This window comes from Coptis chinensis, chromosome 2, assembly GCF_015680905.1.
Source record: "Coptis chinensis isolate HL-2020 chromosome 2, ASM1568090v1, whole genome shotgun sequence".
Classification (NCBI taxonomy): domain Eukaryota; kingdom Viridiplantae; phylum Streptophyta; class Magnoliopsida; order Ranunculales; family Ranunculaceae; genus Coptis; species Coptis chinensis.
Genome location: NC_141457.1, coordinates 24,494,504 through 24,521,671, shown reverse-complemented (window position 1 = coordinate 24,521,671; position 27,168 = coordinate 24,494,504). Strand labels below are relative to the sequence as shown.

The 27,168-nt window shown below is 36.6% G+C and overlaps 2 protein-coding genes across 2 annotated transcripts; both read left to right on the top strand.

Annotated features, from left to right (window-relative positions):
* Positions 1-4,289: 4,289 nt before the first annotated feature.
* Positions 4,290-5,303, top strand: LOC147515490 (uncharacterized). The gene has a single exon (XM_086592937.1). It carries the CDS (start codon positions 4,290-4,292, stop codon positions 5,301-5,303), a length of 1,014 nt encoding a protein of 337 aa, XP_086449063.1.
* A 1,935-nt stretch (positions 5,304-7,238) lies between these two features.
* On the top strand, positions 7,239-7,685 carry LOC147515489 (uncharacterized). The gene has a single exon (XM_086592935.1). The coding sequence runs from the start codon at positions 7,239-7,241 to the stop codon at positions 7,683-7,685; it is 447 nt and encodes a 148-aa protein (XP_086449061.1).
* The last annotated feature ends 19,483 nt before the right edge of the window (positions 7,686-27,168 follow it).

Below are 27,168 nucleotides of genomic sequence, written 5' to 3'. Positions count from 1 at the left end.
AATTAGTTATAGTATTTAGGAAAAGTTAGAGACTCTCTAAAACTTTAGATAGGATTGTTTTCTTATTTATATCCTATTTTTCTATAAGTAGTAATAGAGTTTATAAAAAAAACTGGAGTCCCTGCGAGTGTTCCAAAAAATAAATTGGTGAGGGTTAACTATAATATATATCTAAGGAATTGGAATATGTCGCAATTATTGTGGCTATAATTGTGATTTTTTGAATCCTTAACTGAATAAATGTCTAAATCACACAGTGGATGGCGCATCAAATCGAAAGGGTTTTAGGAAAATCGTTTTCGGTGGAAATTATTGTTTTTAGCAATTTAGTTTTTTGTCTCTTATTTTTTTTTCGTAATTAACTATATTGTTTAGGAAAAGTTGGAGATTCTGTGAAACTCTATAATGGGATTGTTTTTTCGTAATTAGCTATAGTGTTTAGGAAAAGTTGGAGAGTCTGTGAAACTCTAGACAGGATTGTTTCCTTATTTATATCATACTTTTTTATATTTAGTAATAGAGTTTAGGAAAAACTGGAGTCTCTATGAGGGTATAGCTATAATATATATCTAAGGATAAAGATAAATATTTGTTTCCTATTTTATCTCCAACTTTTTCTTAATTAGTCATGACACATGGACACTCTAGAAACGCTTCCTCAATTGAAGAGGGTAGAGATATATATATATATATATATATATATATATATATATATATATATATATATAAAGATTAATTCTTTTCCACGTGTCTTAAGTCTTGACCCTTGATTTATAAATTGAATCCTAGCCGAGAGGAAACCGAGTTGTTTTGTTAAGTTGATAGATAAATAAATTGTCAATTATTGCATTTTACTTTTTTAGCAGAAGTCTAATGCAAATACTTAAATATGGCATTTTAAATTTAGTATAAGACTATACAGTGCCAATTTGAGTAAAACAATATATGTACCATACTAGGAGCATTTATAATTACAATTATAGAAAAATATTGAATGAAAAATATTGCAATAAGTTATATATAGCTTGGAATTAAAAATGAAAAGAAAATAAAAGTAAATCATTGATGTTTCTATTACTATTGTTCGTTTGAAGAGTAACTCTCCTATATAAGAAACCAACACTAAGCCCTGTAACGAAGCACTCACAACAACAACAACAATGGGTGCTATCAATACAATTACTCACACCATTCTACTTATTTTGGTGGCACTCTTATACTTTTGTTGTACCTTCTCCATGGCTGGCAAGCCGCATTATATGTATGTATACAATGAATTATATCCTGGTACACCATTGCTCCTCCACTGCAAATCTGGGAACATAGAGCTTGGTGCGCAAACACTTGCTTATAATCAAAATTTCCATTGGGAAATCTTTGAAAATATATGGGGCACTACATTGTTCTGGTGCAGTATGGAGTACAGGGATGGGAACGGCCGTTATCATAGTAAAAGTTTTGACATATTTGATGCTCAACATGTAGATCCTTTGGGTAATTGCTTAGAGTGTCGATGGGCTGCACGTTGGGATGGCATATACCATATCTTTGAGTCCGATAAAGGTTATCAACTCGTATATCGGTGGTAGTCAAGTGCTTAAATTAAGGAATAAAAAAAGTTGACATCAAGTGAATTTAGTGCCGGCCAAACTAAGCGCACTCAAGTGTTTTTTTTTTCCATAAATTTATATATTTATTAATAAAAAGTCGCTGCTATAATGATTATTAGAGAGTTTTAGCATATGAATTTACACTTTGCAATGGTATTATTTATCAATACCTTCCAATTTGGTTGTGGAAATTGGTAGCTTCCAAATCTTTGAAAAGCATATAGGTGATGCTAATATAACATGCTTGTTAGATACCATTTGCATGAGATTATTTCAATGAATCTAATGGTCGAATAAGATCTCAATGTAAATACATAATGATTTAGTTGTCACGGAAGTTTTTAGTCATGGGGACCATAAGTGGGGCGATAAGTAGGGTGACCGGGTGTGAGATAACTTAAGTCATTCGAATGATACAGTACTCCCCCAATTTGCCGCTTTTAGTTAAAACCAAGTTCAGCCAAGAAACTTTTCCTCTCGATCTTCATATCACCTTCCTTTTCAGGTAAATTCCTCCACTGAAGAACAGTGTGAGTTCTAGAAAGTTGGTGCTCTCAGGTACATTCCTCCACTGCTTACAGGTAAAATCCTCCACTAATAATAGTGTGAGTTCTAAAAGCTTGGATTTTCGAAATAACTTCTACACTCTATCTATGCCGAGGCTCCATCGTTTTCCAGGTAAAATCCCACACTGCTACACAGTGTGAGTTCTGAGAAGGCTCCATCATGGACCTGTACAAGTTTGAGAAGCCCAAACAATCTTTGAACGAGTTGCAGCCACAACAAAATCTATCAAACCCAACCAAGAATGGCACTGATGCAACTCAAATAGGAACTCTGAGAGTCTCTTACGCGGATGCCGCTAAACATCAACTTAGGCAACCGGTGGATTTCCAAGAACTCCCAATCCCAGAAAAGATGGGAGAATACCCAGCAATCATTATTCCATAGAAAGCTTATGAAAAGGGATTGTTGTTTTGTAAACACTATTTGGTGGGTAGGATCGACTTGCAAAAAATATCGCTAAAGAGAGTTAGAGCGATTGCATCACAACTCTGGAAACCAACAGGAGAATGGCTTATAACTCCCATTGGAAAAGGTTTCCTTTTTCTCCGTTTTTCGAATGTAGAGGATCTACACCGAGTCTCGGTGAAAGGAGCATGGGACTTTGACAAAATGCCAATGAGAATCAGCCAATGGACTACAAACTTCAATCCCGACAGCCGAAGGCAATCTCATGGCTTAGTTTGGATTAGACTGCCTTGTCTCAGCCAGGAATATTAGGAGCCAGAGGCACTGATGTCCATTGCTCGGGGAGTGGGGTATCCTATGCAAATCAATAAGAAAACCCCTCAACCGAGAGTATGGATACTATGCCAGCATTTTGGTCGACGTGGACCTCTCTGAACCGATCCCGAATCAAATCTATGTTAGGACGAAGAATACCAATTTCTGGCAAACAGTTGAGGTGGGAAAACTTCCAAAGATGTGCACTCATTGCAAAATTGTGGGGCACTTGGTCACTGAATGTTGGAGGCTTCGAAGTGATATGAATCATAACAAAGACAAGGGAAACAAGGACAAGGAGGTTGTAGTGGATGCCACTCCCCCCTTGGAACCTATGGGAGGTAAACGAGCAAGAAGACATGGAAAAAAAAAACACAGGGGAGTCCATTAAGCAAGGGGAATCCATATGGAGGGAGAAAAACACTGAAAAGCCCAAAGAAGTGCAAACACAAAATCGATTTGAGGGGTTTGACGTGGAGGAGATTCACACGGTCGAGGACCAAGATCAACTTGCAGCTGTACATGGGGGCCAGGAACTTATTCTGGCATAAATATCTCCGAATTTAATCACTGCTGAGAAAGTTGCCTTAGAGGTTGTGACCAAGTATCTCACTGCTGCGACTCTTTCTTCTGAGGGCGCGGCTGAAAATTCTACTGCAGTGAATATTCTTACAGAGGATGGTTCTGAGAAATTTTCTACAGAGGGAGAGAATGAGAATTTTAATACAGTGGGAGCGACGGAGAAAATTTACTCATAGGCGCATGCTAAAGTAGTTAACGCACAGTATGATGCTAGGAAGGGGATTCCAGCAGTGGAACAAGTTTTTAATCCTCAAGCAGCAGGCGTGGTGGCTGCTAATCTAATGAGATAGAGGCTTCTCTGGCTGTGCCCCTTGTGGCAAGAGTGACATCAACACTGGCAGGAAATGGGATTAAGGACACTGCTGCAGCAGCACAGTTTCTATCTCCAGTTGTGGGGATTCTGGCCTCTCTAGTACATAAAGATCTTACACCCAACATAGTGCCTAACTTCAGATCCAATATCGAAGAGGCTATTGGGCTACAGGTCTTGAATACTTCAACGGTGGTGGGTGAGACCTTCGCTTCCTCACCGGAACTTAGGCATTCCCCCAACATAGTGTCTACCTTCACACATGAAGAGGCTGTTAGAGTACAGGCTATGCACAGTAGAGTTTTGGATTCCTATTCAGCATCGTCAAAAAGAGTTGAGTCCTCGTTTTCCACCTCAGGTCCGGACAATAGTATCAATGTAGTGAATGAAACCAACTTTATCGCGAGATCGGTGAATTGGGCAGACTTGGTGGATGAGGAAACATCAGACGATGGGGATGACACATGGAAAACGATTCCCAAGAAGAAATATAATCCATAATGGATGTTGCAGGAACATTTTCCTCCATCCACAAAGGCAAGAAAAACTCCAAAACAGAAGTAATGAATGTTCTCTTCTGGAATGTTCGCGGCTTGAGGAGAACCTCGCCGAAAACTTACTTAGAAAAAATAATCAATGAGTATAAGCCTGACCTCATTGGACTGGCTGAACCTCTTATTGCCCCCACAATTACTCCAAAGGTCCTTTTGAACTATAGATACAACACTGATTTTGCCCATAACCATTCGTCGCTCCGTACAGGCAATATCTGGATTTTTTGGAGGAAAGAGTTAACGGTGAATGTGGTTGCTTCATCCAACCAGCAGATTACGGTGGAAATAAATTTGAATATAGTCTTTTTTATCCACACCAAATGCTTTTTCATTCAAAGAAGAGCCCTTTGGGAAGATCTCGGTGATTTTGGTGCTCTAAACTGCTCTTGGATGGCTATTGGGGACTTTAATATTGTTGCTACAAGTTCGGAGAAGAAAGGAGGTCACCATCTGAACCAGAGAGCTAGGAATGAGTTCGTTGACTTCATTAATAACAATTCCCTTTGGGATTCTACCACCCTTGGCCTTAGGTACTCATGGTGCAATAGGCAAATAGGGAATATGAGGATCCTGGCGAAGCTAGATATAGCATTGGTAAATAATAGCTGGATTATTGAGCACCAGAATTGGAGATGCAAAATCTTGCCGGGGAAATTTTTTGACCATTCCCCAGTCATCGGATGGTGCAAGAAAATCCTGAGACCGTCGAACGTTCCTTTTAGATTCAGGAACATATGGCTAGAACATTCCCAGTTCATGGAATTGGTGAGACAGAGTTGGAATGAGCCCATGGCTGATGGTCCTATTCGACTAGTGATGCCCAAACTGAAGAGGCTTAAAATTGCTCTGAAGGAATGGCACAAGATAACTTTTTGGGGGAACAAAGACAAAATCAAAAAAGCAATTCTTTCTCTCCAAGAGTTACAAAAACAGCAAGAACAGGAGACTTTGGACCTTTAGCTGCATCTACAGGAACTCGAAACGGAGAAACTCATTGATCAATTAATGCACACAGAAGCAACCATGTGGAAGCAAAGATCATGCATAAAGGAGGAGATTGAGGGAGACCGAAACTCTACCTACTTCCAAGCTAAAGCAAAGATTCGCCAGGACAAAGCATACTTTGAGGAAATAAGAACAGCTAAGGGAAACATTCTGCAAGACCAAAAGTCCATCAAGGAATTCTTGGTCCAATCTTATGAAGAAAAGTTTAAAGCAAGACTGGTAGAGTATAATCAGGAGCTTATGAACCATATCCCACATCTGGTCACAGATTCCCAAAATGATTATCTTATGCCAATCCCTGATTGGATGGAGATCACGACCACGGTTATGAACATGGATCCCAACAGCTCTCCAGGGCCTGACGGATTCCAGGGAATGTTCTTCCATAAATGTTGGAGCATTGTTAGAATCGATGTGTGTCGAGCTATCTGCTCATTCTTCACAACTCAGATCATTCCACAAGGCATGAACACAAATTTCTTAGTATTGATTCCCAAGTGCAAAACTGCTATGGAAATTGGCCAGTTTAGGCCTCTTTGCCTGAGTAACTTTCTATTCAAGATTGTTACAAAAATTCTTACAAACCGGTTAACTTCCATTGCCATGGGAATTATTTTTTATGAGCAACATGGATTCTTAAAGGGAAGAACAGGTAGCACTGCCATTGCCATGGCATCTAAACTCATCAATGACATGCATATCAAAAAAAGGGGCGGGAATGCAGTAATCAAACTAGATATTTCTCAAGCATTTGATTCACTTAGCTGGGAATTTCTCCTTCTGGTCCTTAATAAATTCGGCTTCTGCACAAGATTATGTGACATGATTATGAAGGTTCTCAGCAGCGCCAAAATCTCTATTATGATAAACGGCGGACCTTGTGGCTTCTTTGGCACAAGGAGAGGACTCTGGCAAAGAGACCCCCTATCTCCTATTCTCTTTGCCATTACTGTTGACATGCTTAGCATTGCCATTATAAGGCTCCATCTCTCAGGTAGAATCACCCCTATGACTTTCGCGGGAAAATGTCCGTCACCCTCTCACCTCCTATTTGCGGATGATATCATATTATTTGCAAATGGAAGTTTAAAAGGCCTAGCTCGCTTGAGGAACGTTTTCGAATTTTACCAAAAGGCAGCTGGTCAGATAATAAACAAAGGGAAAAGGAAGCTGCTTCTCGGTAGCATGACTGCCACCAAGAGAAGAAAGGTTGAAGCCTTATTTGATATAAAGGAAGGACACCTACCCGAAAACTATTTGGGCATTTCTCTCTTCGAGGGCAGAGTCCGTCACTCCAACATACAAAATCTGGTGGACAAGATTAAAAAGAGAGCAAGTGGATGGGCTGGAAGGTTACTCTCTTTTCAGGGTCGAGTTATTTTGGCACAATCTATTCTGAACAGCATTCCTATGAATTACATGGGCATCTACAAGTGGCCTTAGAAAAGCATCAAAGAAGGAGAAGAAGCCATCATAAACTTCATGTGATCAGGCAATCCTACAATGAGAAAGTCCATTACTATCAAATGGGCAAAAGTATGCAAACCAAAGAATGAAACTAGGCTTGCAACTGTGGACAACTCTTGGTCCAAGTACATGGAACAGAAGTATAAAATGAAAAATGACAAATGGCTTGCCTATTATAAGTGTTCCTCCATTTGGGCTGAGATTAAGTGGGCTTTGGAATCCATGAGAAACAACATTTCTTGGGCCATTGGGAATGGTACTGCAGTGGACATGTGGAGAGATGCTTGGGCTGGGCCTAGTTCGGTGGTGGACTTGCTCCCATACATCGACTGGAGAAACCCCAAAACCAGTGTTAGCGACTTAATAAGGAACAACTAGTGGCATTTCCCTACCAAAACTCTATAGCTCTTTGAGTCATTGGGCATGTCACTTCACTCTCTACCACCAGCTTGCAATAAGCTAGAAGATTGCCGAATCTGGAAACCCGACAAGGAAGGCAAGTTCACAGTCCTCTCAGCTTACGACTCGATAAGGGACAAGGGGCATATTGTCTGGTGGCATTGCTTCATCTGGAACAGCTATATTCATCCCAAAACTGCTGGAATGGCTTGGAAGATTTTGCATCATATCATACCAACATATGACAAAGTGACAAGTAAAGGTATCCAATTGGCTTCTCACTGTAACGGATGCAAGGAAGACGAAGAAAGCTTCGCTCATCTTTTCTGGTACTTCCCAAACTCTCAGGCTCTCTGGGATTGGATTAAAACCTTATTCCAGTTGAATGCACTATCAGTCAACGAAAATGGAGATATGAAGGAAATTCTGAAAGCGGCAAATCATGCAAGCCCACTGATCAAGAAATTATAGACAGCAGCAGTTCTGAGCTTGTTGGTAGCAATATGGAAGATGAGAAATGCGCAGAGGTACAACGACTCAAACTTCAACCATCGTTTCATAAGAAAGCTGGTCTGGCAAGGAATTTATACGACTGGTAGACTGTCCAAGAGCTACATGTTCAATTCTGTCAAGGAATTGGCAATTATGCACTCTCTAGAGATTGTTTGCAAGCCTAAATCGATAAAAGCCATTCAACAAGTCAAATGGTACCCACCAGAGGTAGGATTTGTTAAGATCAATTGTGATGGTAGCTCTCTCAGGAATCCTGGTAGAGGGGGTGTGGGACTAATCTTCAGAGACCATCAGTGCCACCTACTCGTAATTCTGGCACAAGGACTGGGGATAGTTATTAACTATGAAGCGGAGTGTTAAGCACTAACTTTGGCAGTGGAAGGTGCGGCAGCAAGGAACTAGACAAGAGTTTGGCTAGAAACAGATTCACAATCAGTTGCACTAGCCTTCTCTCATGGCCATATACCCTGGGTCCTGAAATCGAGGTTGGTGAGAGCTACTGCGGCACTCTCCTCCTATAGGATATCACACGCATGGAAGGAAGCCAACTTCAGCGCAAATGCTACGACAAAGCATGGAGCCACTTTAGAAAAGGATGAATTTGTATGGAGCGTGGAAAGACCACCTTTTGTCACAAAATTGGAAAACCAGGACCAATTATACTTTAGATTTCCCTAGAGTGTAGCAAGATGCCCTTTTGTTCCTTATAGTGGAAATTCTATAATGTAACTTTATTATTATAATAATAATATATTCACATTTGCTTGCAAAAAAAAAAGATTTAGTTGTCACCAAACTTTCAACACAAATGTATAAATCTTTATTGTCATCATGTTTCCTATTAATTAATTAGTTACCATTGCAATGAGATTTACCTAGTTTCTTCTTACAGACTTTGAGGCATATCTCTCTCCTTCCTACTCCGACCTCATCCGATTCAAACTAACCAAAGCCCCACCCAAAAGCTCCTTCACACATAATTAACCTAGCTTGCTCCTTTTGACCAAAAACCGATTCAAACCATTTTTACACATCTCAACCAACCTTCAAAAACACTTATACACTTTTCTAACATAGGAAAAGCTTTTAACACACTATGAACTCGCTCAATCCATCTTCTAACCTATCCAGCACAAGTAATCTCATAGCAACACATCCCAAAACAAAATACAAATTTATCCATGTTTGTAATCTTTGTTCACCTCTCTTTATCTTTACTTTTTATTTTTATTTTTTGTCTTCTTGTACACCATAAAAATATCATTTACACAAACATAGTTCATTTTGCATAAAAAAGCTTATTATTCAAATTTAGTTTTGCATTATACAAGTTACGGTTTCAGTTTCCACATATTTTAAAGCCCCAAAATTAGTGACAATGTCACGTGTCAACCAGGTTCTAAATTTCCAGAAACTCAAATTCCTAGTCATGGGAGAAACTTCATAAAAAAAACTGGGGAGAGAAAATGTTTTATAACACTAAAACGATGTCTCTATAATTGATTTGGTTGGCCTTGTATCTTAATTAGGACTATCAATAAATTATACAATTATACAATTTTTAAAGGTGTTAGGTATTTCCAAGCATTCTTTTTCTTTTGCCAAAGGTCCATTTTCAAGTCGACCAATTGGCCAATTCACAAATCACAACTCACCAATACAGTTGTACAAATCTTCGTCACCAATTGCAACTTGTACAAGAATAAACAAGGAAAAATGTCATTATATTCTTTAATGTTTTCACAACTGTCATGGGACCTTTGCATATAGTTCTACAGTGTATTATTGTAAATGAAGACGGTGAAATATAAACAACAACATTTTTGTCGAACGATAAAATATATCATATACAAGATAGATGGTCATAGAAGCATAATCCAACCATTTCATTCCCTAAATCTCCATGGTTGCAATTCATTTCATTCCAATCCAACTAATAGAATTAAACTAAATGAGATAAATCAAGAAGAAAAGCTTGGAGTATGTAAAGCGAAGTGCATGAATAATGAATTCTCGGCCAGTCGATTGTTAAGGAGGACAAAAATTGCATTACCAAATATCCATGTTTTGTTCATTTTAATTTTAATTCTTCTAATCTAAATATCCATGTTTCAAGATGATGGAGTGGCACGACGACACCCTTATAGTGGCTTGGCACAAGAAAAATGGGATGCTTGCTATGATAGGTTTTGAAAGGAAGATTTCAAAACTATTTGGTATTTGTTCAATTATGCATCTCTCAAACACTTCATTTGCATTAAACTAATACATTTCATCTTATAAAAGTGACTAATGCATTGTCGACCATATTTAAAATTAATCCATCTTCTTGGTATGTTAAGGCATAAACAATCTGGCCTGGTCACATGTGTCATCATATAGTATTGTCATGATCAGTAATTAAGCTTTCTTGAGCCTGCAGGTAGTAGTCATAGGTGCTAGAAAAGTAAAGTAATCGAATTAATAGACTAATTTAACACTAGTTAAACCGCAAATGCACAACTATGTTTAAAATAGTTACAGCGAACGTGTCGATCCTTGCCAATTTTTATGGAAATTCTAATTACTATTAACTAAAGCAATTTCATTTAACTATGTTCTATGAAAACAATAAACAAATAAACAAGTTATGAATTGTTGTTTTATTTGGTTTGGGGCCTTTATCTTAAATTCACTTTTTAATTGGTGGAGATGCATGCCCAAATTAAATATTACTTGCATAAGTAGAGACGGATGTCTATACACAATTACATACGTAAGTAGAGGGGCACAACTTCTACCATCTGTACTCAACTTTTGTTGTTTGTTACCTTGAACTTACTTATAGCAGCTGCTAGGGAACGCCACAAATTTAGTTGGGTTTATAACACCAGCCAAATTTAGACCCCATCACCTAGTTGCCCATTGGAAACGTATTTTTATGTTTATTTGGGGAGTTATATGGGTTGTTATATAGTCTTTAGCAGTCCATATACCGGGTGACCTGCTCTTAGTGATACACTATTGGGTGCTTATTGATTTGGCAATGTAAGACACACAACACACCTAAATTATATACTACCCTACTTGTAAACAAAAGATTAATGAACCTCACTCCTTAAAACATCGATTGTGTGGTGAAAGTTAGCATAAATCATAAAGAAGAAGAGATAGAAGCAATGTTTTTTTTTATTGGCAATCCTGTTTTAAATGGGATCAGTAACTCTTTGATGTTGGTGGGGTTCTATCCCCAGGCCTCTGGTATCATCACCCAAAGGTTTTATCGACTTTGTTAGCCGACACCTACAGTTAGAAGCAATGTGAGTGAGATTTTTATATCTGATTTTGAATCTATACCAAAACGCAATTAAATTTAGATTATGTGAAGATTGAAAAGAAAAATAGAGCAATTTATTTACGTACTATAACAACTTAAAATTTGCAAGGCTCCAATTCTACAATTGTGGCCTCTATGGGATTTTTTATAATTTGGAGGAATCTTGCTTTATACAATATGGTATGGTACATGATACATTTCAAGACAATTTCTGATGTTTTCCCAGTCAAATTGGCATCACATTATTGAAAATAAAAAAGTCAAATTGGCATCAAACACGGCATTTAACTACACTTGTAGAACAAATCAAATATATATGCAAAAGTTGATTTAAAACATGTTGTTACTTGATAACTAATGAGAAAAATCAAACCTTTATTAAATCCTCTAATTCCAAATCTCAATCTCTATGCTCTATATAAAAAAGAGATCAGGTAAAACCCTGAGGATTACGGAAGAGATCAGTCAGCAGCAAGAACACTTGTAAACAAGCTGAACTTTTATAAGGTTGGTAAATATTACAGGGATGAAAAAAGAAGGCACTCAAAACTATTGAGAGCTGGAAGTAAAAGATAAAGGTGAAAGATAATTCAAAAGGTAGTTCCTTAACAAGGGTAAGGTATTGATAAAGAAAAAATTTACGTAAACTAACTATCTATGCGTAAACACAAATAATCAATTAACTAAATAAGTGTTTAATCAATATTCCTACTCTCAATTCATTATGTAATATATAAAGAGTACAGATTTATTCCACTCATAAACTATCAAGACATAAATAGAATTCAACTAATCAAACAAAATGAACAATGATGAGAGTAATATGTGATATGAAAACAGTAAATAAGATGTCAAAATAGTAGATATAATGAAGATAAAAGGGTATATAGAAAATTCAATCCACCACGCAATTTGATTGACCATTAGGTTGATTATAAAATTGCCTATTGATCCCTAGTGAACACCAAGTCCTCTCGGATCAAGGCTTCACTAGCATGAGAGTTTAGCTCCACCACAAATCTATTTGGTGGTGGCTCTAAACTCTAGTTCAACTCTTATTATCTTTATCTCTAAATAATCATAAGAATCAAACTTAAAACGCTAATACAAATCCATAACCATAATAATTATCAATCATCCTCACATGGCTTCATAAACCTCCTCTAATGGAGGTTTAGCCTTGTATCATAGGAATCATGTTAACTAAAGATTGAATAGAAGACATAATTTAAAGATACTTGAATTAAAAGTAAAGTAAAGCTTTTATTAATAATTTTAATGGAGGCTACAAACTAAACTTATAAACTAAAACTAAAAAAGAAAGAAAGGGAGAGAGAGAACCCTAATTTATTCTAAACTAAATAGGGGAGTCGCCAATCTTTGTTTTAGCTTTAACCCTCTTTATATAGGAGATGGTTAGGTTACAATTTCGTGCATGGGGTTTTAGGCTAGGTTATGAACCCATAAATTAAGTCCATAACCCAATTGGTTAAATCCAAGACATCTAATTATGGTAGTGTTACTGTAGCACGTAATTTTACCAACTTATGCTACTCGGATCGAGTCAAGACCTAGACCATTGGAAAGAGCTTTCTGAGCCGGTCATTTTGATATAAAATGGGCCTAATTTCGAAGCTTGAGTCCAAAGATATGGCATTTTGAAGGTCTATTGACTTTTCGTCAGCTCTCTAATCCGGTTTGACTTTCACTTAACACTGTTGACTTGGACTTTTTAAAGGCTTTTTCTCTATTAAACTTTGGTTTTCTTCATGGAACTTCTCTAGCAATCACTTTAGCTCCTTTTAGCGCCTAATTAATAACGAATTGACATTTATTCAACTTCAAAGCCTAAAATACTCAAAAGCATGTAATTAGTGATAAACCTATATTAATAATAACATAATTGGCTAAATAGAAATACTATTAAAGGGTTTAAACTACAGTTTTGGGCTCTTATCAAACCACCCCCAAACAGCATTTTGTTTGTCCTCAAGCAAATATGTGAAATTAAAATAAGTGGCCAAAAATGTATTTTTAACTAGTCTCATTTCGCAGAGTGCGACTGCATTGAAAATGTATTAAACCACTAGGAATTCCCTAGTGGACGAGTTATAGCCTCGTGAGAGTTTTCTAGATAAGGTACTCACAAACTTCATTTATACTACAACGACTAAGAAATAAAAGTAATTGTTCCCTAATTTTATCTCAAAATCTATACATCTCACTAGTATTTAAACAATGATGATCATTCTAAAACTTAAACTAATACATGTATAATAATCAAATCATCTTAAGATAAACAACTATACAATGAACTATGATATGAAATGCAATGGCAGGTCCGTTTCTAAAACTTTTAGGTAGCGTACCTAAGTAGGTTCTCATAAGGAATGTGTCAAAATATATAACACTCTAATTTTTCCACTCAAGTTTGCTAACTCCAGTGTGTAGTAGGCACATATTTTCTCACAATCTAAATGACAATCCAAGGAAGTCGAGGTCGATCAAACACATCTACCACTTACTATCACACCAACTTATTCCTAATTGAGCTAGAGGTCTTTATTAGGTGATACGGGGCGTAGATATTGGTTAAAGAAGGAATGAAATAGATATTCAAAAAGACAAGTCTGAGAAAATAGGGTCTTCATATTATGTAACTAGAGAAAACCTTGTCCTTTTGCTTCTACACTTTGTTTCCATCCTTAGCCTTTTTATTTTAGCTTTTTGACTCCTTTTATTCTATTTTTGGAGTTTTTATTCTATTTCTATTTTTATTTTTATTTTCTTTTCTTTTCTTTGGATTGAAACTTTTTTTCTTTTTCTTTTCTAAAGCAACTAACTAATTTTTGTGTACACAAGTTTTTCTCTTCTCTTTTCTTCACTCATCATATTTCTCATACTTATCCAGATAGGTAGGCTGATTTTATTTTTTTATTTTGTTTTATTGGGTAAAGAATTTGTGGTTTGTGAAAAGGCTACTGAAAGGCTCAGTAGGGCGATTAGCAGATAATAAATTTTATATAGGTGTGAATTTCTGGCTATATCGATCCAAAGAGGGCCTAAATTCTCGCTTAGGATATGGTGTGGTGATCAAGCAAGTGGATGTGTAATTTCTCTACTCATAATTTACTTCTCCCTTATGTCATCACTCAGATATTTCACTCTTATGAGGCTTTTAGGCTAGATGCTCACAGGATATGTATTAAGTACTCTAACCTAGTTCTCAAAAAAATAATGTCAAGTACAATCAAAGATGCTCATGCAAGATGTTCATGAAAAGATGCAATGACTATTACCTATATATTAATCTAAGTTTCAAAAATTAAATCCTAATTCAAGTACTACGTGAGATTTCTATACTAATATCATCATGAAGAAAAGAACAATACCATTATCACTAAGTGCCTAGTATAAACAATATTTATGGTTTTTAATATGTTATAAAGAAAAGTGCATAATTCACATCCTAAAAGTGCCTAATTTTTGCAAATGTTTCTATCCCACCCCCCAAACAATCGAACGCTTTGTCGTCAAAGTGTAAAGAGATAAGGAAAGAATTTATCATAGAAACGTGGCAAAAATTGGTAGTCCTGTAACAGAAATATTGTAAAGATGATATGATAACATGAAACACAGTTAAACTGTTACGTACTAACTAAATTGGAGTAACATGACAGGCAAAGGGTAGCAAAATATTTTGAAATAAAATATCAAAATACGCCACCCCCAAACAAAATTAGAAAACTCTTTTTAAGTTTGAAAATGTTTGTTTGGCCCATACTCCGAAAAGATGGTATTATACAAAAACTTGGGTCTTTTAAAGTCAGATTCCCTAGACTTAATGTGATATATATGTATTATCATGCAGTTTACCATATATCAATAATCTAAATAATTGTGGATCTTTCCATAAATAGTTAACACGTAATACACCATCAAACATAATCAAGCACCAAGATTGTCTATGACGTGGCTTAGTGGAATGGGAGTGAATTCTAATAGATCTAGAACCAAATCGAGCATGCACCTTTTTCTTCTTCTTCCTCCAACGAAAAGGAGGCCAAGTGAATGAGCGTGAGAAAATGGATGGTTTTGGAAAATATGTGGGATGTGGATAACTTTTAGAATGATGTAATGGAAAAAATAGTTGGATTCTATGAGGGACTAGCTTATGTGAATGGTGGTCGGGTAGTGCTCTAGGTAGTGTTTGAGAGGGTGGGTCATCACAGGTTCTTAGAAACTCATAGAATTCCTCATCTAGCTTGGTCGCATCCACATAATTATGGTATTCATCTCCATCTTTGAGGAATTTATCTATCTCGTGTAGTGTGAGATTGACTCCATCTCTCATAGGGTCGGAAGGCAGAGTGGAAAATTCTTTCTCTATTTCATTTATGATCAAGGAGTCAAAATTGTGATCTTTGTCTTCTTCCATAAGAGGGGTATCTACTAGTGTGGGGACGAGATCGTTGGAAGCACTAATGTGATATACAAAACACTCAATGGACTTCACTTCTCCTTTTATAGGCAAACCTAGTTGTCCCTGCTTTTGTCTAAACATGTTAACTTCCACAGAAAGATTTCCAAAAGAAAGAGTCATTGAACCATCCCAACAATTGATTTGGGCATTGGCAGTTGCCAAGAAAGGACGCCCTAAGATGATGGGAATAGAATCATGAGCAGTTTCTATGTCAAGAATAACGAAATCGGCTGGGTAGTAAAAATCTTGAACTTTAACGAGAATATTTTCAACTACACCCTTGGGATACTTAATAGAACGATTAGCTAACTACAAAGTCATTTTGGTTGGTTGAAGGTTTGTTAGACCTAGTTGTTTATATAAATAAAAATGGAGTAAGTTAACACTCGCCCCCAGGTCTAATAGAGTAGTTGTTATGAAGTAATCTCCCAAGGTGCATTGTACAGTAGGACGACCAGGGTCTTTGTACTTAATAATTCCATTATGTTTAGATAAGGAAGGATATTGTTCAGTTAAGAAGGCTTCGTTGGGTATGCTAGTTTTTCTCTTCTTGGTGCACAATTCTTTTAGAAACTTAGCGTGTCAAGGTAGACTTTTTATAGCATCTAGAAAAGGTAGGTTTATAGTTAAATTTTTAAACACTTCCCTAATCTCATCAAAATTCTCATCCTTTTTAGACACAATTAGTCTATGGGGATACTGTGGTTTATCTCTATATTTAGCATAATGGTCAAAAGTATTATTAGTCTTTGCTTTACCTTTAGCCGTTTTCCATCTAGGTGTCCATATTGGAACCTCTACAGGTGTAGGATCATCAATTTCTATGGTGGTATTCAGTAAAGTTATGCCTTTTGGTTGTGGTTGGACTAGAACTTCTACAGTTGTAGGGTCTTCAGTTTCTATGGCAGTATTTGGTATGGTTTCATTTTCAGCTTATATTTGTGGGCGATCTTTAGGCATAGTTACTTTGTTATCAACTACTCTCCCTGAACGAAGGGTAATGACTTCCTGTAGGTCCCCTTAGGTTATATTACCATTACACTGAATACTGTGTATATCGAAGGCGGTGTTTGTTGACTTAGGATTAGGCACTGCTTGACCTGGAAACACGCCTGCTTGGTTATTATTTAGGTTAGGAGACATGTCAATAACCTTTTGGCACAAAGACTACATCATTTGCATCATTTGTTTCATCATATTAGAGTTTTGATCATGCTGATCTTTCATCAAGTTGGAGTTCTGTTGCATAATTTGATTTTTTTTTCCAACAAGGTCACTACTACTTTGTCTGTAGATGGTTAGACTGGAATTAAGGTTTGTTAAATGTTCATGTCTTGATGTTGATAGTTCTGGGTCATGGGCACTAAACCTCTATTCTGGTCACCTATGTATCCTTGCCCTTGATGTGGAGTTAGCTGGTTGAAGTTTGATGGTTGTGGTGGTGGTTGTGCATAGACAAGAGGATAATAGAAGTCGGAATGCTCAAGACTAAAATAGACATTACAATGAGTAGAGTTAATGTTCATGACTGGAGTGGGTTGTTGTTGAACAAAGAGGGCATATACCTTTTCAGTGAGCGCATCGATAAGAGTTTTAAGCTCGGGATCATGTTTAACCTCTAAAGAAAGAGTGGAGCGGGAAGATTTGTTACCTCCCCAATTGTTGTTCCTCTTAGATTGATCTTCTAAGAATTTATAAGCCTCTAAAGCTCCTTTACTAAGAAAACTACCCCCAATTATGATATCTAGAACCTCATTATGACGATGTAAAAGCCCCTTGAAGAAGGCACGAACAAGCGTGTCTTTCGCAAGATTATGATGCGGGCATTCAATGAGAAGATCAGTGAAACAATTTGAGGCCTCTGAAAAGGATTCATGAGGATTCTGGCGGAAGAAATGAATCTTTTGAAGCATTTCATCTGTCATCAGTGGTGGGTAAAACTGTTCCATGAACAATTGAACAAGATTAGCCCATGAGTCTATCGAGTTTGGCGTTTGGGCAGTTAACCAAGACGCTGACTTGTCGGCTAGGGTGAAAGGAAACACCCTAAGTTTAACTTGATCCGGACGTACGCTAGGATGATGGAATGTAGTGAGAACTTGTTCTATCCTACGCATATGCTGGTAAGGCTTCTCGTGGTCTAAACCATGAAAAACTGGTACCAAGTTAAATATATTAGAGGGAATTTGAAAATCCCCCACTAGGTCTGCAAGAACGATGCACGACTTAGGGCCATCGTTTAGAGCTTTATAAAAATCAAAGAGAGGAGTCTCTTGTTATTTAGCCATTGATGCAGGTGTAGTGTGTGAAATTCTAGATAGGCGTATGGTATTTATGTCTACGAAAAATAAGCCTGATTATACTAGAATTAAACTCCTCTGGCAGAAGAAACGATGAGTGAAAGAATGAGTACCTTAATGCCTCCTTGCTACGTGTTTGAATAGCGTCTTGTATACGCGATCTCAGTGTATTCAAGAAGATAGAAACACTGAATAACTTGAACAAACGAAAGTTTAAACTAACCTGTGAAATCGGGCTTATTAATAAGAGGGCACGCTTGGAATTGGCCTATAAAGGGCACGGGGTGCGCTCTTGCTTGACTCAAAGTCTAAGCACTTGAGGGCGGGGCGCACTCAAGAATTGCCTATGGAAGGCGCGGGGCACGCTCTTGCTTGACACAATGTCCAGGCGGTTGAGCGCGGGGCGCGATTGGAAGTAGGCTATCTAGAGCGTGGACGCGTGCTCCAAAAAATTTGAAATTTTTACAGTAGGTTGATAAGACGTCCAGTAAGTAGCCTGTAAAATTTCAGAACAATTGGAACTATGAAAGTTTTTCTACTCCCCTGCAAAGTTTGTGAAATAGTGTTCTGACACAATACAAACAACCGAATGGTTAACCAATCATAACAGAGCCAAAAATCGCAAAACCTTTATTGGAGACTTCTGACAGATCATGTGTATTCCTATAAAACTTTTAGAGCAATTGGAGTTCTTAAAACCTTCCTTATCGGCTATTGTTCCAAAAATTAAGTGTTGTAAAACTGCAAAAACACACTGGAAACAATTCACTAGTTAGGTGGTCAAAACCAATCAAAAACTCGTAAAATATTTACTGCAAACTCGTAACTTATGATAGATACTCTTGTAAAAAAATTAGAATTTTTAGAACTGACTAAGTAACCCTACTCGTCTGTTTTTCCAGAAACTTACGGTTTAAAAGCTGAAATGCAGCACTGTAAAGATGGTATTAGTTTGCTAGGTAAAATAACTTCGACAAATCTGAAAATTTTCCAGTAAATCAATAACACCTTAAGGATTATGTCTGAATATTTTGAGAATTGTTCAAAATTTAGAAATACCTGTATCGCAGTGCTCTTCACTGTGAATCTGCAAACACAAGGGAGGGTCGACGCTCTCTAAACAAGGCAAAATGGAGGGCGTGCGCCCCTGTGCTTAAAATAGTGAACAGTAATGAAAATATGAGAAAAAAGAAAGAAAAATGAAAAGGGTGGGTGGGTAGAGAATTGGGGATTGCCCCTTGAATTCAAGCAATTGAATTCTTGTCCTGAAAGAGTTTACGATGGCAGCGACGCCATTTGATAAAGACAAAATTTATGTAAACTAACTATCTATGCGTAAACACAAATAAACAATTAACTAAATAATTACTTACTCAATATTCCTACTCTCAATTCATTATGCAATATATAAAGAGAACGGATTCGTTCCACTCATAAACCACGCAATTCGATTGACCATTAGATTGATTATCGAATTGCTTATTGATTCCTAGTGAACATCAAGTCCTCTCGGATCAAGGCTTCACTAGCATGAGAGTTTAGCTCCACCACAAATCTCTTTGGTGGTGGCTCTAAATTCTAGTTTAACTCTTATGATCTTTATCTCTAAACAATCATAAGAATCAAACTTAAAACACTAATGCAAATCCACAACCATACTAATTACCAATCATCCTCACATGGCTTCATAAACCTCCTCTAATGGAGGTTTAGCCTTGTATCATATGAATCATATTAACTAAAGATTGAATAGAAGACATAATTTAAAGATACTTGAATTAAAAGTAAACTAAAGCTTTTATTAATAATTCTAATGGAGGCTACAAACTAAACTTATAAACTAAAACTAAAAAGAAGAGAAAGGGAGAGAGAGAACCCTAATTTATTCTAAACTAAAGAGGGGAGTAGCCAATCTTTGTTTTAGCCTTAACCCTCTTTATATAGGAGAGGGTTAGGTTTCAATTTTGTGCATGGGCTTTTAGGCTAGGTTATGAACCCATAAATTAAGTCCATAACCCAATTGGGTAAATCCAAGACTTTTAATTCTGGTTGTATTACTGTAGCACGCATTTTCACCAACGTATACTGCTCTAATCTAGTCAAGACCTGGACCATTAGAAAGAGCTTTTTGATCCGGTCATTTTGATATAAAATGGGCCTAATTCCGAAGCCTGAGTCCAAAAATATGGCATTTTGACGTTCTATTGACTTTTCTTCAGCTCTCTAATCCGGTTTGACTTTTACTTAATAGTGTTGACTTGGACTTTTTAAGAGCTTTTTCTCCATTAAACTTGGGCTTTCTTCATGGAACTTCTCTAGCAATCACTTTAACTCCTTTTAGCGCCTAATTAGTAACGAATTGACATTTATTCAAATCCGAAGCCTGAAATACTCAAAAGCACGTAATTAGTGATAAACCTATATTATTAATAACATAATTGGTTAAATATAAATACTATTAAAGAGTTTAAACTACAATTTTGGGCTCTTATCAGGTATCCCTTTATAGTAGTCGGATTTCAAAACATAATTTAAAGTCTGCACAGGAAGTGACAACATATTCTGAGTAGTTGCAGTCGGCTGGGCCACCTTGACAAAGTATGTTTGTCTTTACTTCTACTTTATGGATAAGAATCCATAAATAACGCATCAAAACTTTTCACCTTTTGACTTTGAATGAATAATAACTAGCCTTTAAGTCGTCTTCATGGGTTAGTGGCATAAACTTCTGTATGATAATAAGAACCAACTTGTTGTAAGTAAGTCCTTATCATGGGTCCAGTAGATTCTCAACAACTTGAGCAAAGACTGGATCGTCTTCAACATCTAAATCAGATGTGATATTCTCTAAATGATTTAGGAAGCCTCCATGAGCGTATTCTTCAATGAGATTAAATGTCTCCATGCAAAAAGGACTCATATAAAAGTATCGTTGGCATATTTTCCAATGGACATGTTTGTCAGAGGAAGTGTAAGGATTCTGTTTGGATAATAAACTTGCCAGTTTCTGATAAAAAACGAAATTGAGGGTTATTTAGTACCGAGTTAAGTTTGATCATCCATTTGATCTGATGAACTCCAATGACACGTATATCTACCATTTCTTTATGAAGATCTTCTGCAGTAATGGGTCTGAATAATTTTTCAGATTCTTAAATAGTGTAAACCTTTGATATTTCAGAAGGTTTCTTTCGAAATAAACAAATCAAATTTACTGCTAGAGGAGTTTCATGAAATAGATGATAGTGTATTGGGTTTTGAAGTTGTTCATCTTAGATCTATATGAAGAGTAGAAGTATGATGGAGAAAAACTAAACTTTTTCTTAATTTTTCATGGTTCTTAGTAAGCTTTTAGGGTATAAAGATATAGACACACTAGCTATTAAGGTTTTGAGGATTAAAACATGAATACTATGGTTGGTTAAGTGTAAAACATGTAAATCTTGATATGTAAAGTGATAAGCACCCAAAACTGTAGTTTAAACCCCTAAATAGTATTCTACTTATGCCAATTATGTTTATAATATATAAAAATTAGCATTGTTTACGTATTTTCGTGTATTTCAGGTCATGAAGTTTATTAGGTGACTAAAGACACCATTTTTGCAAGTAAAACGAGTCAAGATGATTGCTGATGAAGTTTCTATGTTTAAAGCCCAAGAATCAATAAGAAAATGCCTTTCAAGCCCAATCAAAGCCAATTCGGGAAAAAAAAAGGACAAAAAGCCATGAGAACTTCAAATGGGCGTATCTTCGGAGTCAAACCTCATAATTGAACTTACTTTATGTCAAAATGACCGACTCAGAACCAGATTTACAATGGACCAGACCTTGACCCAATCAAAAGTGTAAAAGTGCACAAAAAAGGTACTGAGGTAATTTCTAGTATCAGTGGCTCCTTTAAACTTAACCTAATGGACTTTGGGGTCACATTAGAGGCCCAAAGTCCCCCTTTTTGGCCCATGCATGAAAATGTTACCCTAACCCTCTCGTAAATAAAGAGGGTTAAGGCTAAACATATAATGGGGTTTATATGTTTTGCCTTAACCCCTAACTAGTTTAGTTTTAATTAGGTTTTCTTTCTCTCTTTCTTTACTTTAGAATTAGTTTGTAGTGTAGCCTCCATTAAACACCTTCAATAAAGAGCTTTAGTTTAATATTCAATTCTCTTCTTTATATTATGTCTTCTTATTATTGTTTAGTTGATTTCAATCTGATGACACAAGACTAAACCTCCATTATAGGGGGTTTATGAAGCCACGTGAGGATGATTAGTAATTAGTTTCATTATTGTTTTGCATAAGAGTTTCAAGTTCTTCGTTGTGAGTTTCTAGAGATAGAACTCATAACGGAGAACTAGAGATTAGAAACCTTATCAAAGAGATTTGTGGGGGTGCTAATCTTTCATGCTAGTTAAACAATGACTATAGAGATGTAAGTTGTTTACTAGGGATCAAGTAAAGCGATTCGATGACTAAACTAATAGCCAATCGAATCCCGTGGTGGAATTTCCCCTCTCTAATATCTTCTATCACAAATTAAATCTACAGTTTTGACATCATTACTCTCTCAATAGTGAATTAGTTTAGTTTAATCTAGATAAGTATTCAAGTATGTGCAAGCAAGAGTGGATCAAACACGATTACTCCTCTTTATCACATGATTTAGAGAGTATTCAATTTACTGTTTTCCTATCTTTGTCTACTGTTCAAGCATCATTAATCTATTGTCATCACACCAATATTAATCTCTTATCAAATGGCGCCACTGCCCATCTTGTTTGCTTTCGTATTGCATGTTTAGAATACATTAAACTGTTCACTGTTTTCAAAACAAAACATTGTTTTTACTGTTCAAGTTTTTCCAATTTATTTATGCTACAGTTTGAGTGCATCCGAGTTGAGAAACCAACTCTCTGCAACTCCGTGGCCTGACCTAAAAAGTGTGAACCTACTCTTTTTAGTCGCAAGCGCGCACGCCCTAAATTTGTCTTCACACAGTGCGCCCCGCACTTTCTTTCCTAAGCATGACCCGCACCCAATTTGTTCTATTTCAAGGCGCGGCCGCGCCCTACTTTAATTAGGAAAATTTAATTTTTTGCCATTAAGTACAATATTACCTCATGAGTATAGTACAATACTCGTATGCCCAACAACTCCATTAATTTCATAAAATATTTTTCCATACTTTACGGTGTCTAGAAAACTTAATGAATTGGGGTTCTCTAATTAAGGATCGTGCACACACAGACAACCTCCTTCAATTTTTAAGTGGCCTGGCCGTTGGTTTCATACAAAAATATAAAAAAAAAATTAATATTAGTTAAATTATTAAGCCCACCCACTACCAAAGCCCGTTTTCATAGGCCTGACATCCAGGCCCAACACGAAGCCTATAGTAAAAAGCCTAAACATTATTCTTAAAACTTTAGCATTAATCAGGTTAAAATTTTTATAGGACCTCACAATCAACCTCGTGTACCCAGACTAATACTAGTATAATTGTTCAAGAAACAAATAGACGTGCTTCAAGGCTGTTGAAGGCGCTATTTATAGCGTATCAAGGACGCTCTAGGTAACACCTCTTTACATCCTTGAATCAACTGTCAGAGGATTCTATTTCTAGTAATAATCATGCTATTTTTGCATGCTCGTTAGGAATTGCCTATTAGACTTAAAACTTGCATGAGATTAAGATCTGGTATGCATAAACCTGCCATATTTGTTTCTCGTAGACACAGAAATAATCACCTATCTAGAAATACACATATCACCACACACACAACATCTACACCCACCAACACTACATCTGTAGCAATGGGTGAAGAAATAGCAGAGAGACCCCTCTCTGATTTCTATAAGGTTTTAAACGATGGACCTGAGTCCTGCATCAATCTTGTAGATACTATGGGAAATTTTAGAATCCCCCCCCCCCCCCACTAATATATTAAATATGCTACTTGTTTTCCATGGCTTAGACCATGAGAAGCCTTATCAACACTTACATAGGATACAACAAGTTCTTACTACATTTCATCATCCTAACGTAAGACCTGAACAAGTAAAGCTTAGGGTGTTTCCTTTCACCCTAGCTAACAAAGCGGCTGCTTGGCTAACAGCACAAAAGCCAAACTCTGTCGACACATGGGAGAAACTATTTGAATTATTTATGGAACAATTTTACCCACCACAAAAGACTGATGAGATGCTACAAAATTTTCACTTCTTTCGCCAAAAGCCTCAAGAATCCTTTTCTAAGGCTTGGAATCATTTCACTGATCTTCTAGTAGAATGTCCCTATCATAATCTTGGTAAAGACACACTAGTTCATTCCTTTTTCAAAGGCCTATCCCAACACCATAAGGAGACTTTAGATATAATTAACGAAGGTAATTTCTTAAGTAAAGGAGCCACAGATGCATATAACTAGCTTATTAGATAATCAATCCAAGAAAAGTAACAACTGGGGAGGTAACGATTACTCCCGCTCTATCCCACCTTCTTCTATAGCTAAGGCAGCCAGTATGTTTGAGATAAAACCAGATCCTAAAATTAGAACTTTAATTGAATCCCTCACTCGTAAGGTCAATGCCCTCTCTGTAAATAAACAAGAAGCGAAACCCACTCCAGTCATGAATATAAACTCTCCTCGTTGTAATTTATGTTTTAGTCTTGAGCATTCTAATTTTTATTGTCCTCTTGCCAATGAACAACTGCCACCACAGCCAGAAGATGTCTATGCTTTTAATATACTTAACGCACCTTGGAGACAAAATCCTAATGTTAGTTGGCAAAACAATCACCATCAAGCCGCACCTCTAAGTTTTAATAATCAAAATATTAGGTCCACTAACAACTATAACCAATTTCAACCAAGGCAAGGACAAAGGCAAGGAAATTATAATAATAATAGAAATATAGTCTCGGTAAATAACAACTATTAAAATTCACCCATTAATAATCAATGTGAGATAGTTCTTGTTACACAACCCGTGGCCACTCAACCTTCCTAATCTGATAGATTCAATGCCTATATGCAAGCTCAACAACATATTTTACTATCCATTCAACAATCCATCTAACAGTTAGCACAAGAAAAGACCCAACAAAAAGGCATGTTTCCAGGTCAACCCGTACCTAATCCAAAATCAACAAACACAGTTTGAAGTAACCGGTAATACTAGTAATGACAATTTTATCCAGGGAGAATTAAAAGTTGTAACCACTTTTCGTTCAGGGAGAGCGGTTGACAACAAAGTAATTATGCCAGACGATTCCCCACATACTGAAAAAGATAATGGAACCTTACTAGATATCGTAGTTGAAACTAAAGATCCTACAACTATTGAAGTACCAGTTAAACCTCAACCTAAGGGGAAATCAGCAAAAGTTAAAGAAAATGCCAACACTCTTATTAACCCTTATGCTAAATATATAGAAAAACACCCGTTTTCCCATAGACTAGTGTGTTTTTATCAAGATTATGATGGGGACATTCTACTAGAAGATTAGCGAAATGATTCCAAGCCTCATAAAAGGATTCTTGAGGCTTTTGGCGAAAGAAATGAATATGTGATAGCATTTCACCAGTCTTCTGTGGTGGGTAATATTGTTCCATAAATAATTCTACTAGTTTTTCTCATGTGTCGACAGAGTACGGCTTTCGTGTTGTTAGCCAAGTAGCCGCTTTGTCAGCTAGGGTGAAAGGAAACACCCTAAGTTTTATTTGCTCTGGTTTTACATTAGGATAATGAAATGTAGTAAGAACTTGTTGTATCCTACGTAAGTGTTGATAAGGCTTCTCATGGTCTAACCCATGGAAAATAGGTAGTAGATTAAATATGTTAGGGGGGATTCTAAAATCTCCCGTAGTATCTGCAAGAATTATGCACGACTCAGGTCCATCGTTTAAAGCCTTACAGAAATCAGATAGGGGTCTCTCTGCTATTTTTTAACCCCTTGCTACAAATATAGTGGTGGTGGGTGTTGGTGGTGTGTGTGTGGTGATTGGTGAATTTCTAGATATGCGATTATTTCTGCATCTACAATATTAATATGGCATGTTTATGTGTACCAGATCTTAATCTCATGCAAGTTTTAAGTCTAATAGGCAAGTCCTAACGAGCATGCAAAAATAGCTTGATTATTACTATAAATAGAATCCTATGACAGTAAATTCGATGATGTATAGAGGTGTTACCTGGACCGTCCTTGCTAAACGTACAAATAGCATCTTCAACAGCCTTAAAGCATGTCTATGTTAATTGAACAATTATACGAATACTGGTTCGGGTACACAGTATGGATTGTGAAGTCCTATAAAAAGATTAACTTTATTAGTGCTAAAGTTTAAAGAATTAGGTTAAGGCGTTTTACTAAATGGGCTTCGTGTTGGGCCTGGATGTCAGGCATGTGAAATAGGATTTGGTAGTGGGCGGGCTTACTTACTAATATTAATTAATTCTTTTGTGTTTTTGTATCAAACCAACGGCCATGCCATCTAAGAATTGAGGGAGGTTGTCCGTGCGTGCACGTTCTAAGAATTAGAGAACCCCAACTCTTTGAGTTTTCTAGACACCGTTTAGAATGAAAAACTAATTTTTAAAATTTTGTAGTAGATAGTATACCAGTATTGTACTGTACTCATGAGATAATATTGCAAATAATATTAAAATTTTAATTGAACCTAATTAACCTAGGGCGAGCGCGCTTGCAAAAAAGGTATGTTGGGCGCGGTGCACGAGTCAAAGTAGACTGCGGGTCGCGCTCAGTGAAGGCAAATATGAGGCACATGCGCGCTCACAAATAAATAACTAGGGTTGAAACTTTTAAGGTCAGATCACGGGAGGGCAAAGTGTTGGTTGCGCAACTCATATGCTCTTAGAAAGTAGTAGAAAAAATTGAAGAAATTGCGAACAGTGTTTTCAGTGTTGTGTTTGGAATAGTAAAAATAGTGTTTTCTAATCTAAACACGCGTAATGTAAACGAACTAGATGGGCAGCGGCGCCATTTGATAAGTAAGTTTTGATAGATGTAAAAACTGTGTTTCTACAGTATTAAATCATGCATATCAAGTTATTATAATACTCTCTAAATATGTTGATATAGAGGAGCAATCATGTTCTCTACTCTTACTTGCACGTACTTAAAACTTGTCTAGACTAAACTAACTATTACACTAATGAGAGAGTACTATGATTTATGAAAACAGTAGAAATAAGTGATAAAACAGTAGATGTAATGAAGACAAAAAGGATTAGAGAGAGGAAATTCCACCACGCGATTCGATTGACTATTAATTAGTTATCGAATCGCTTGTTTGATCCCTAGTGAACACCAAGTC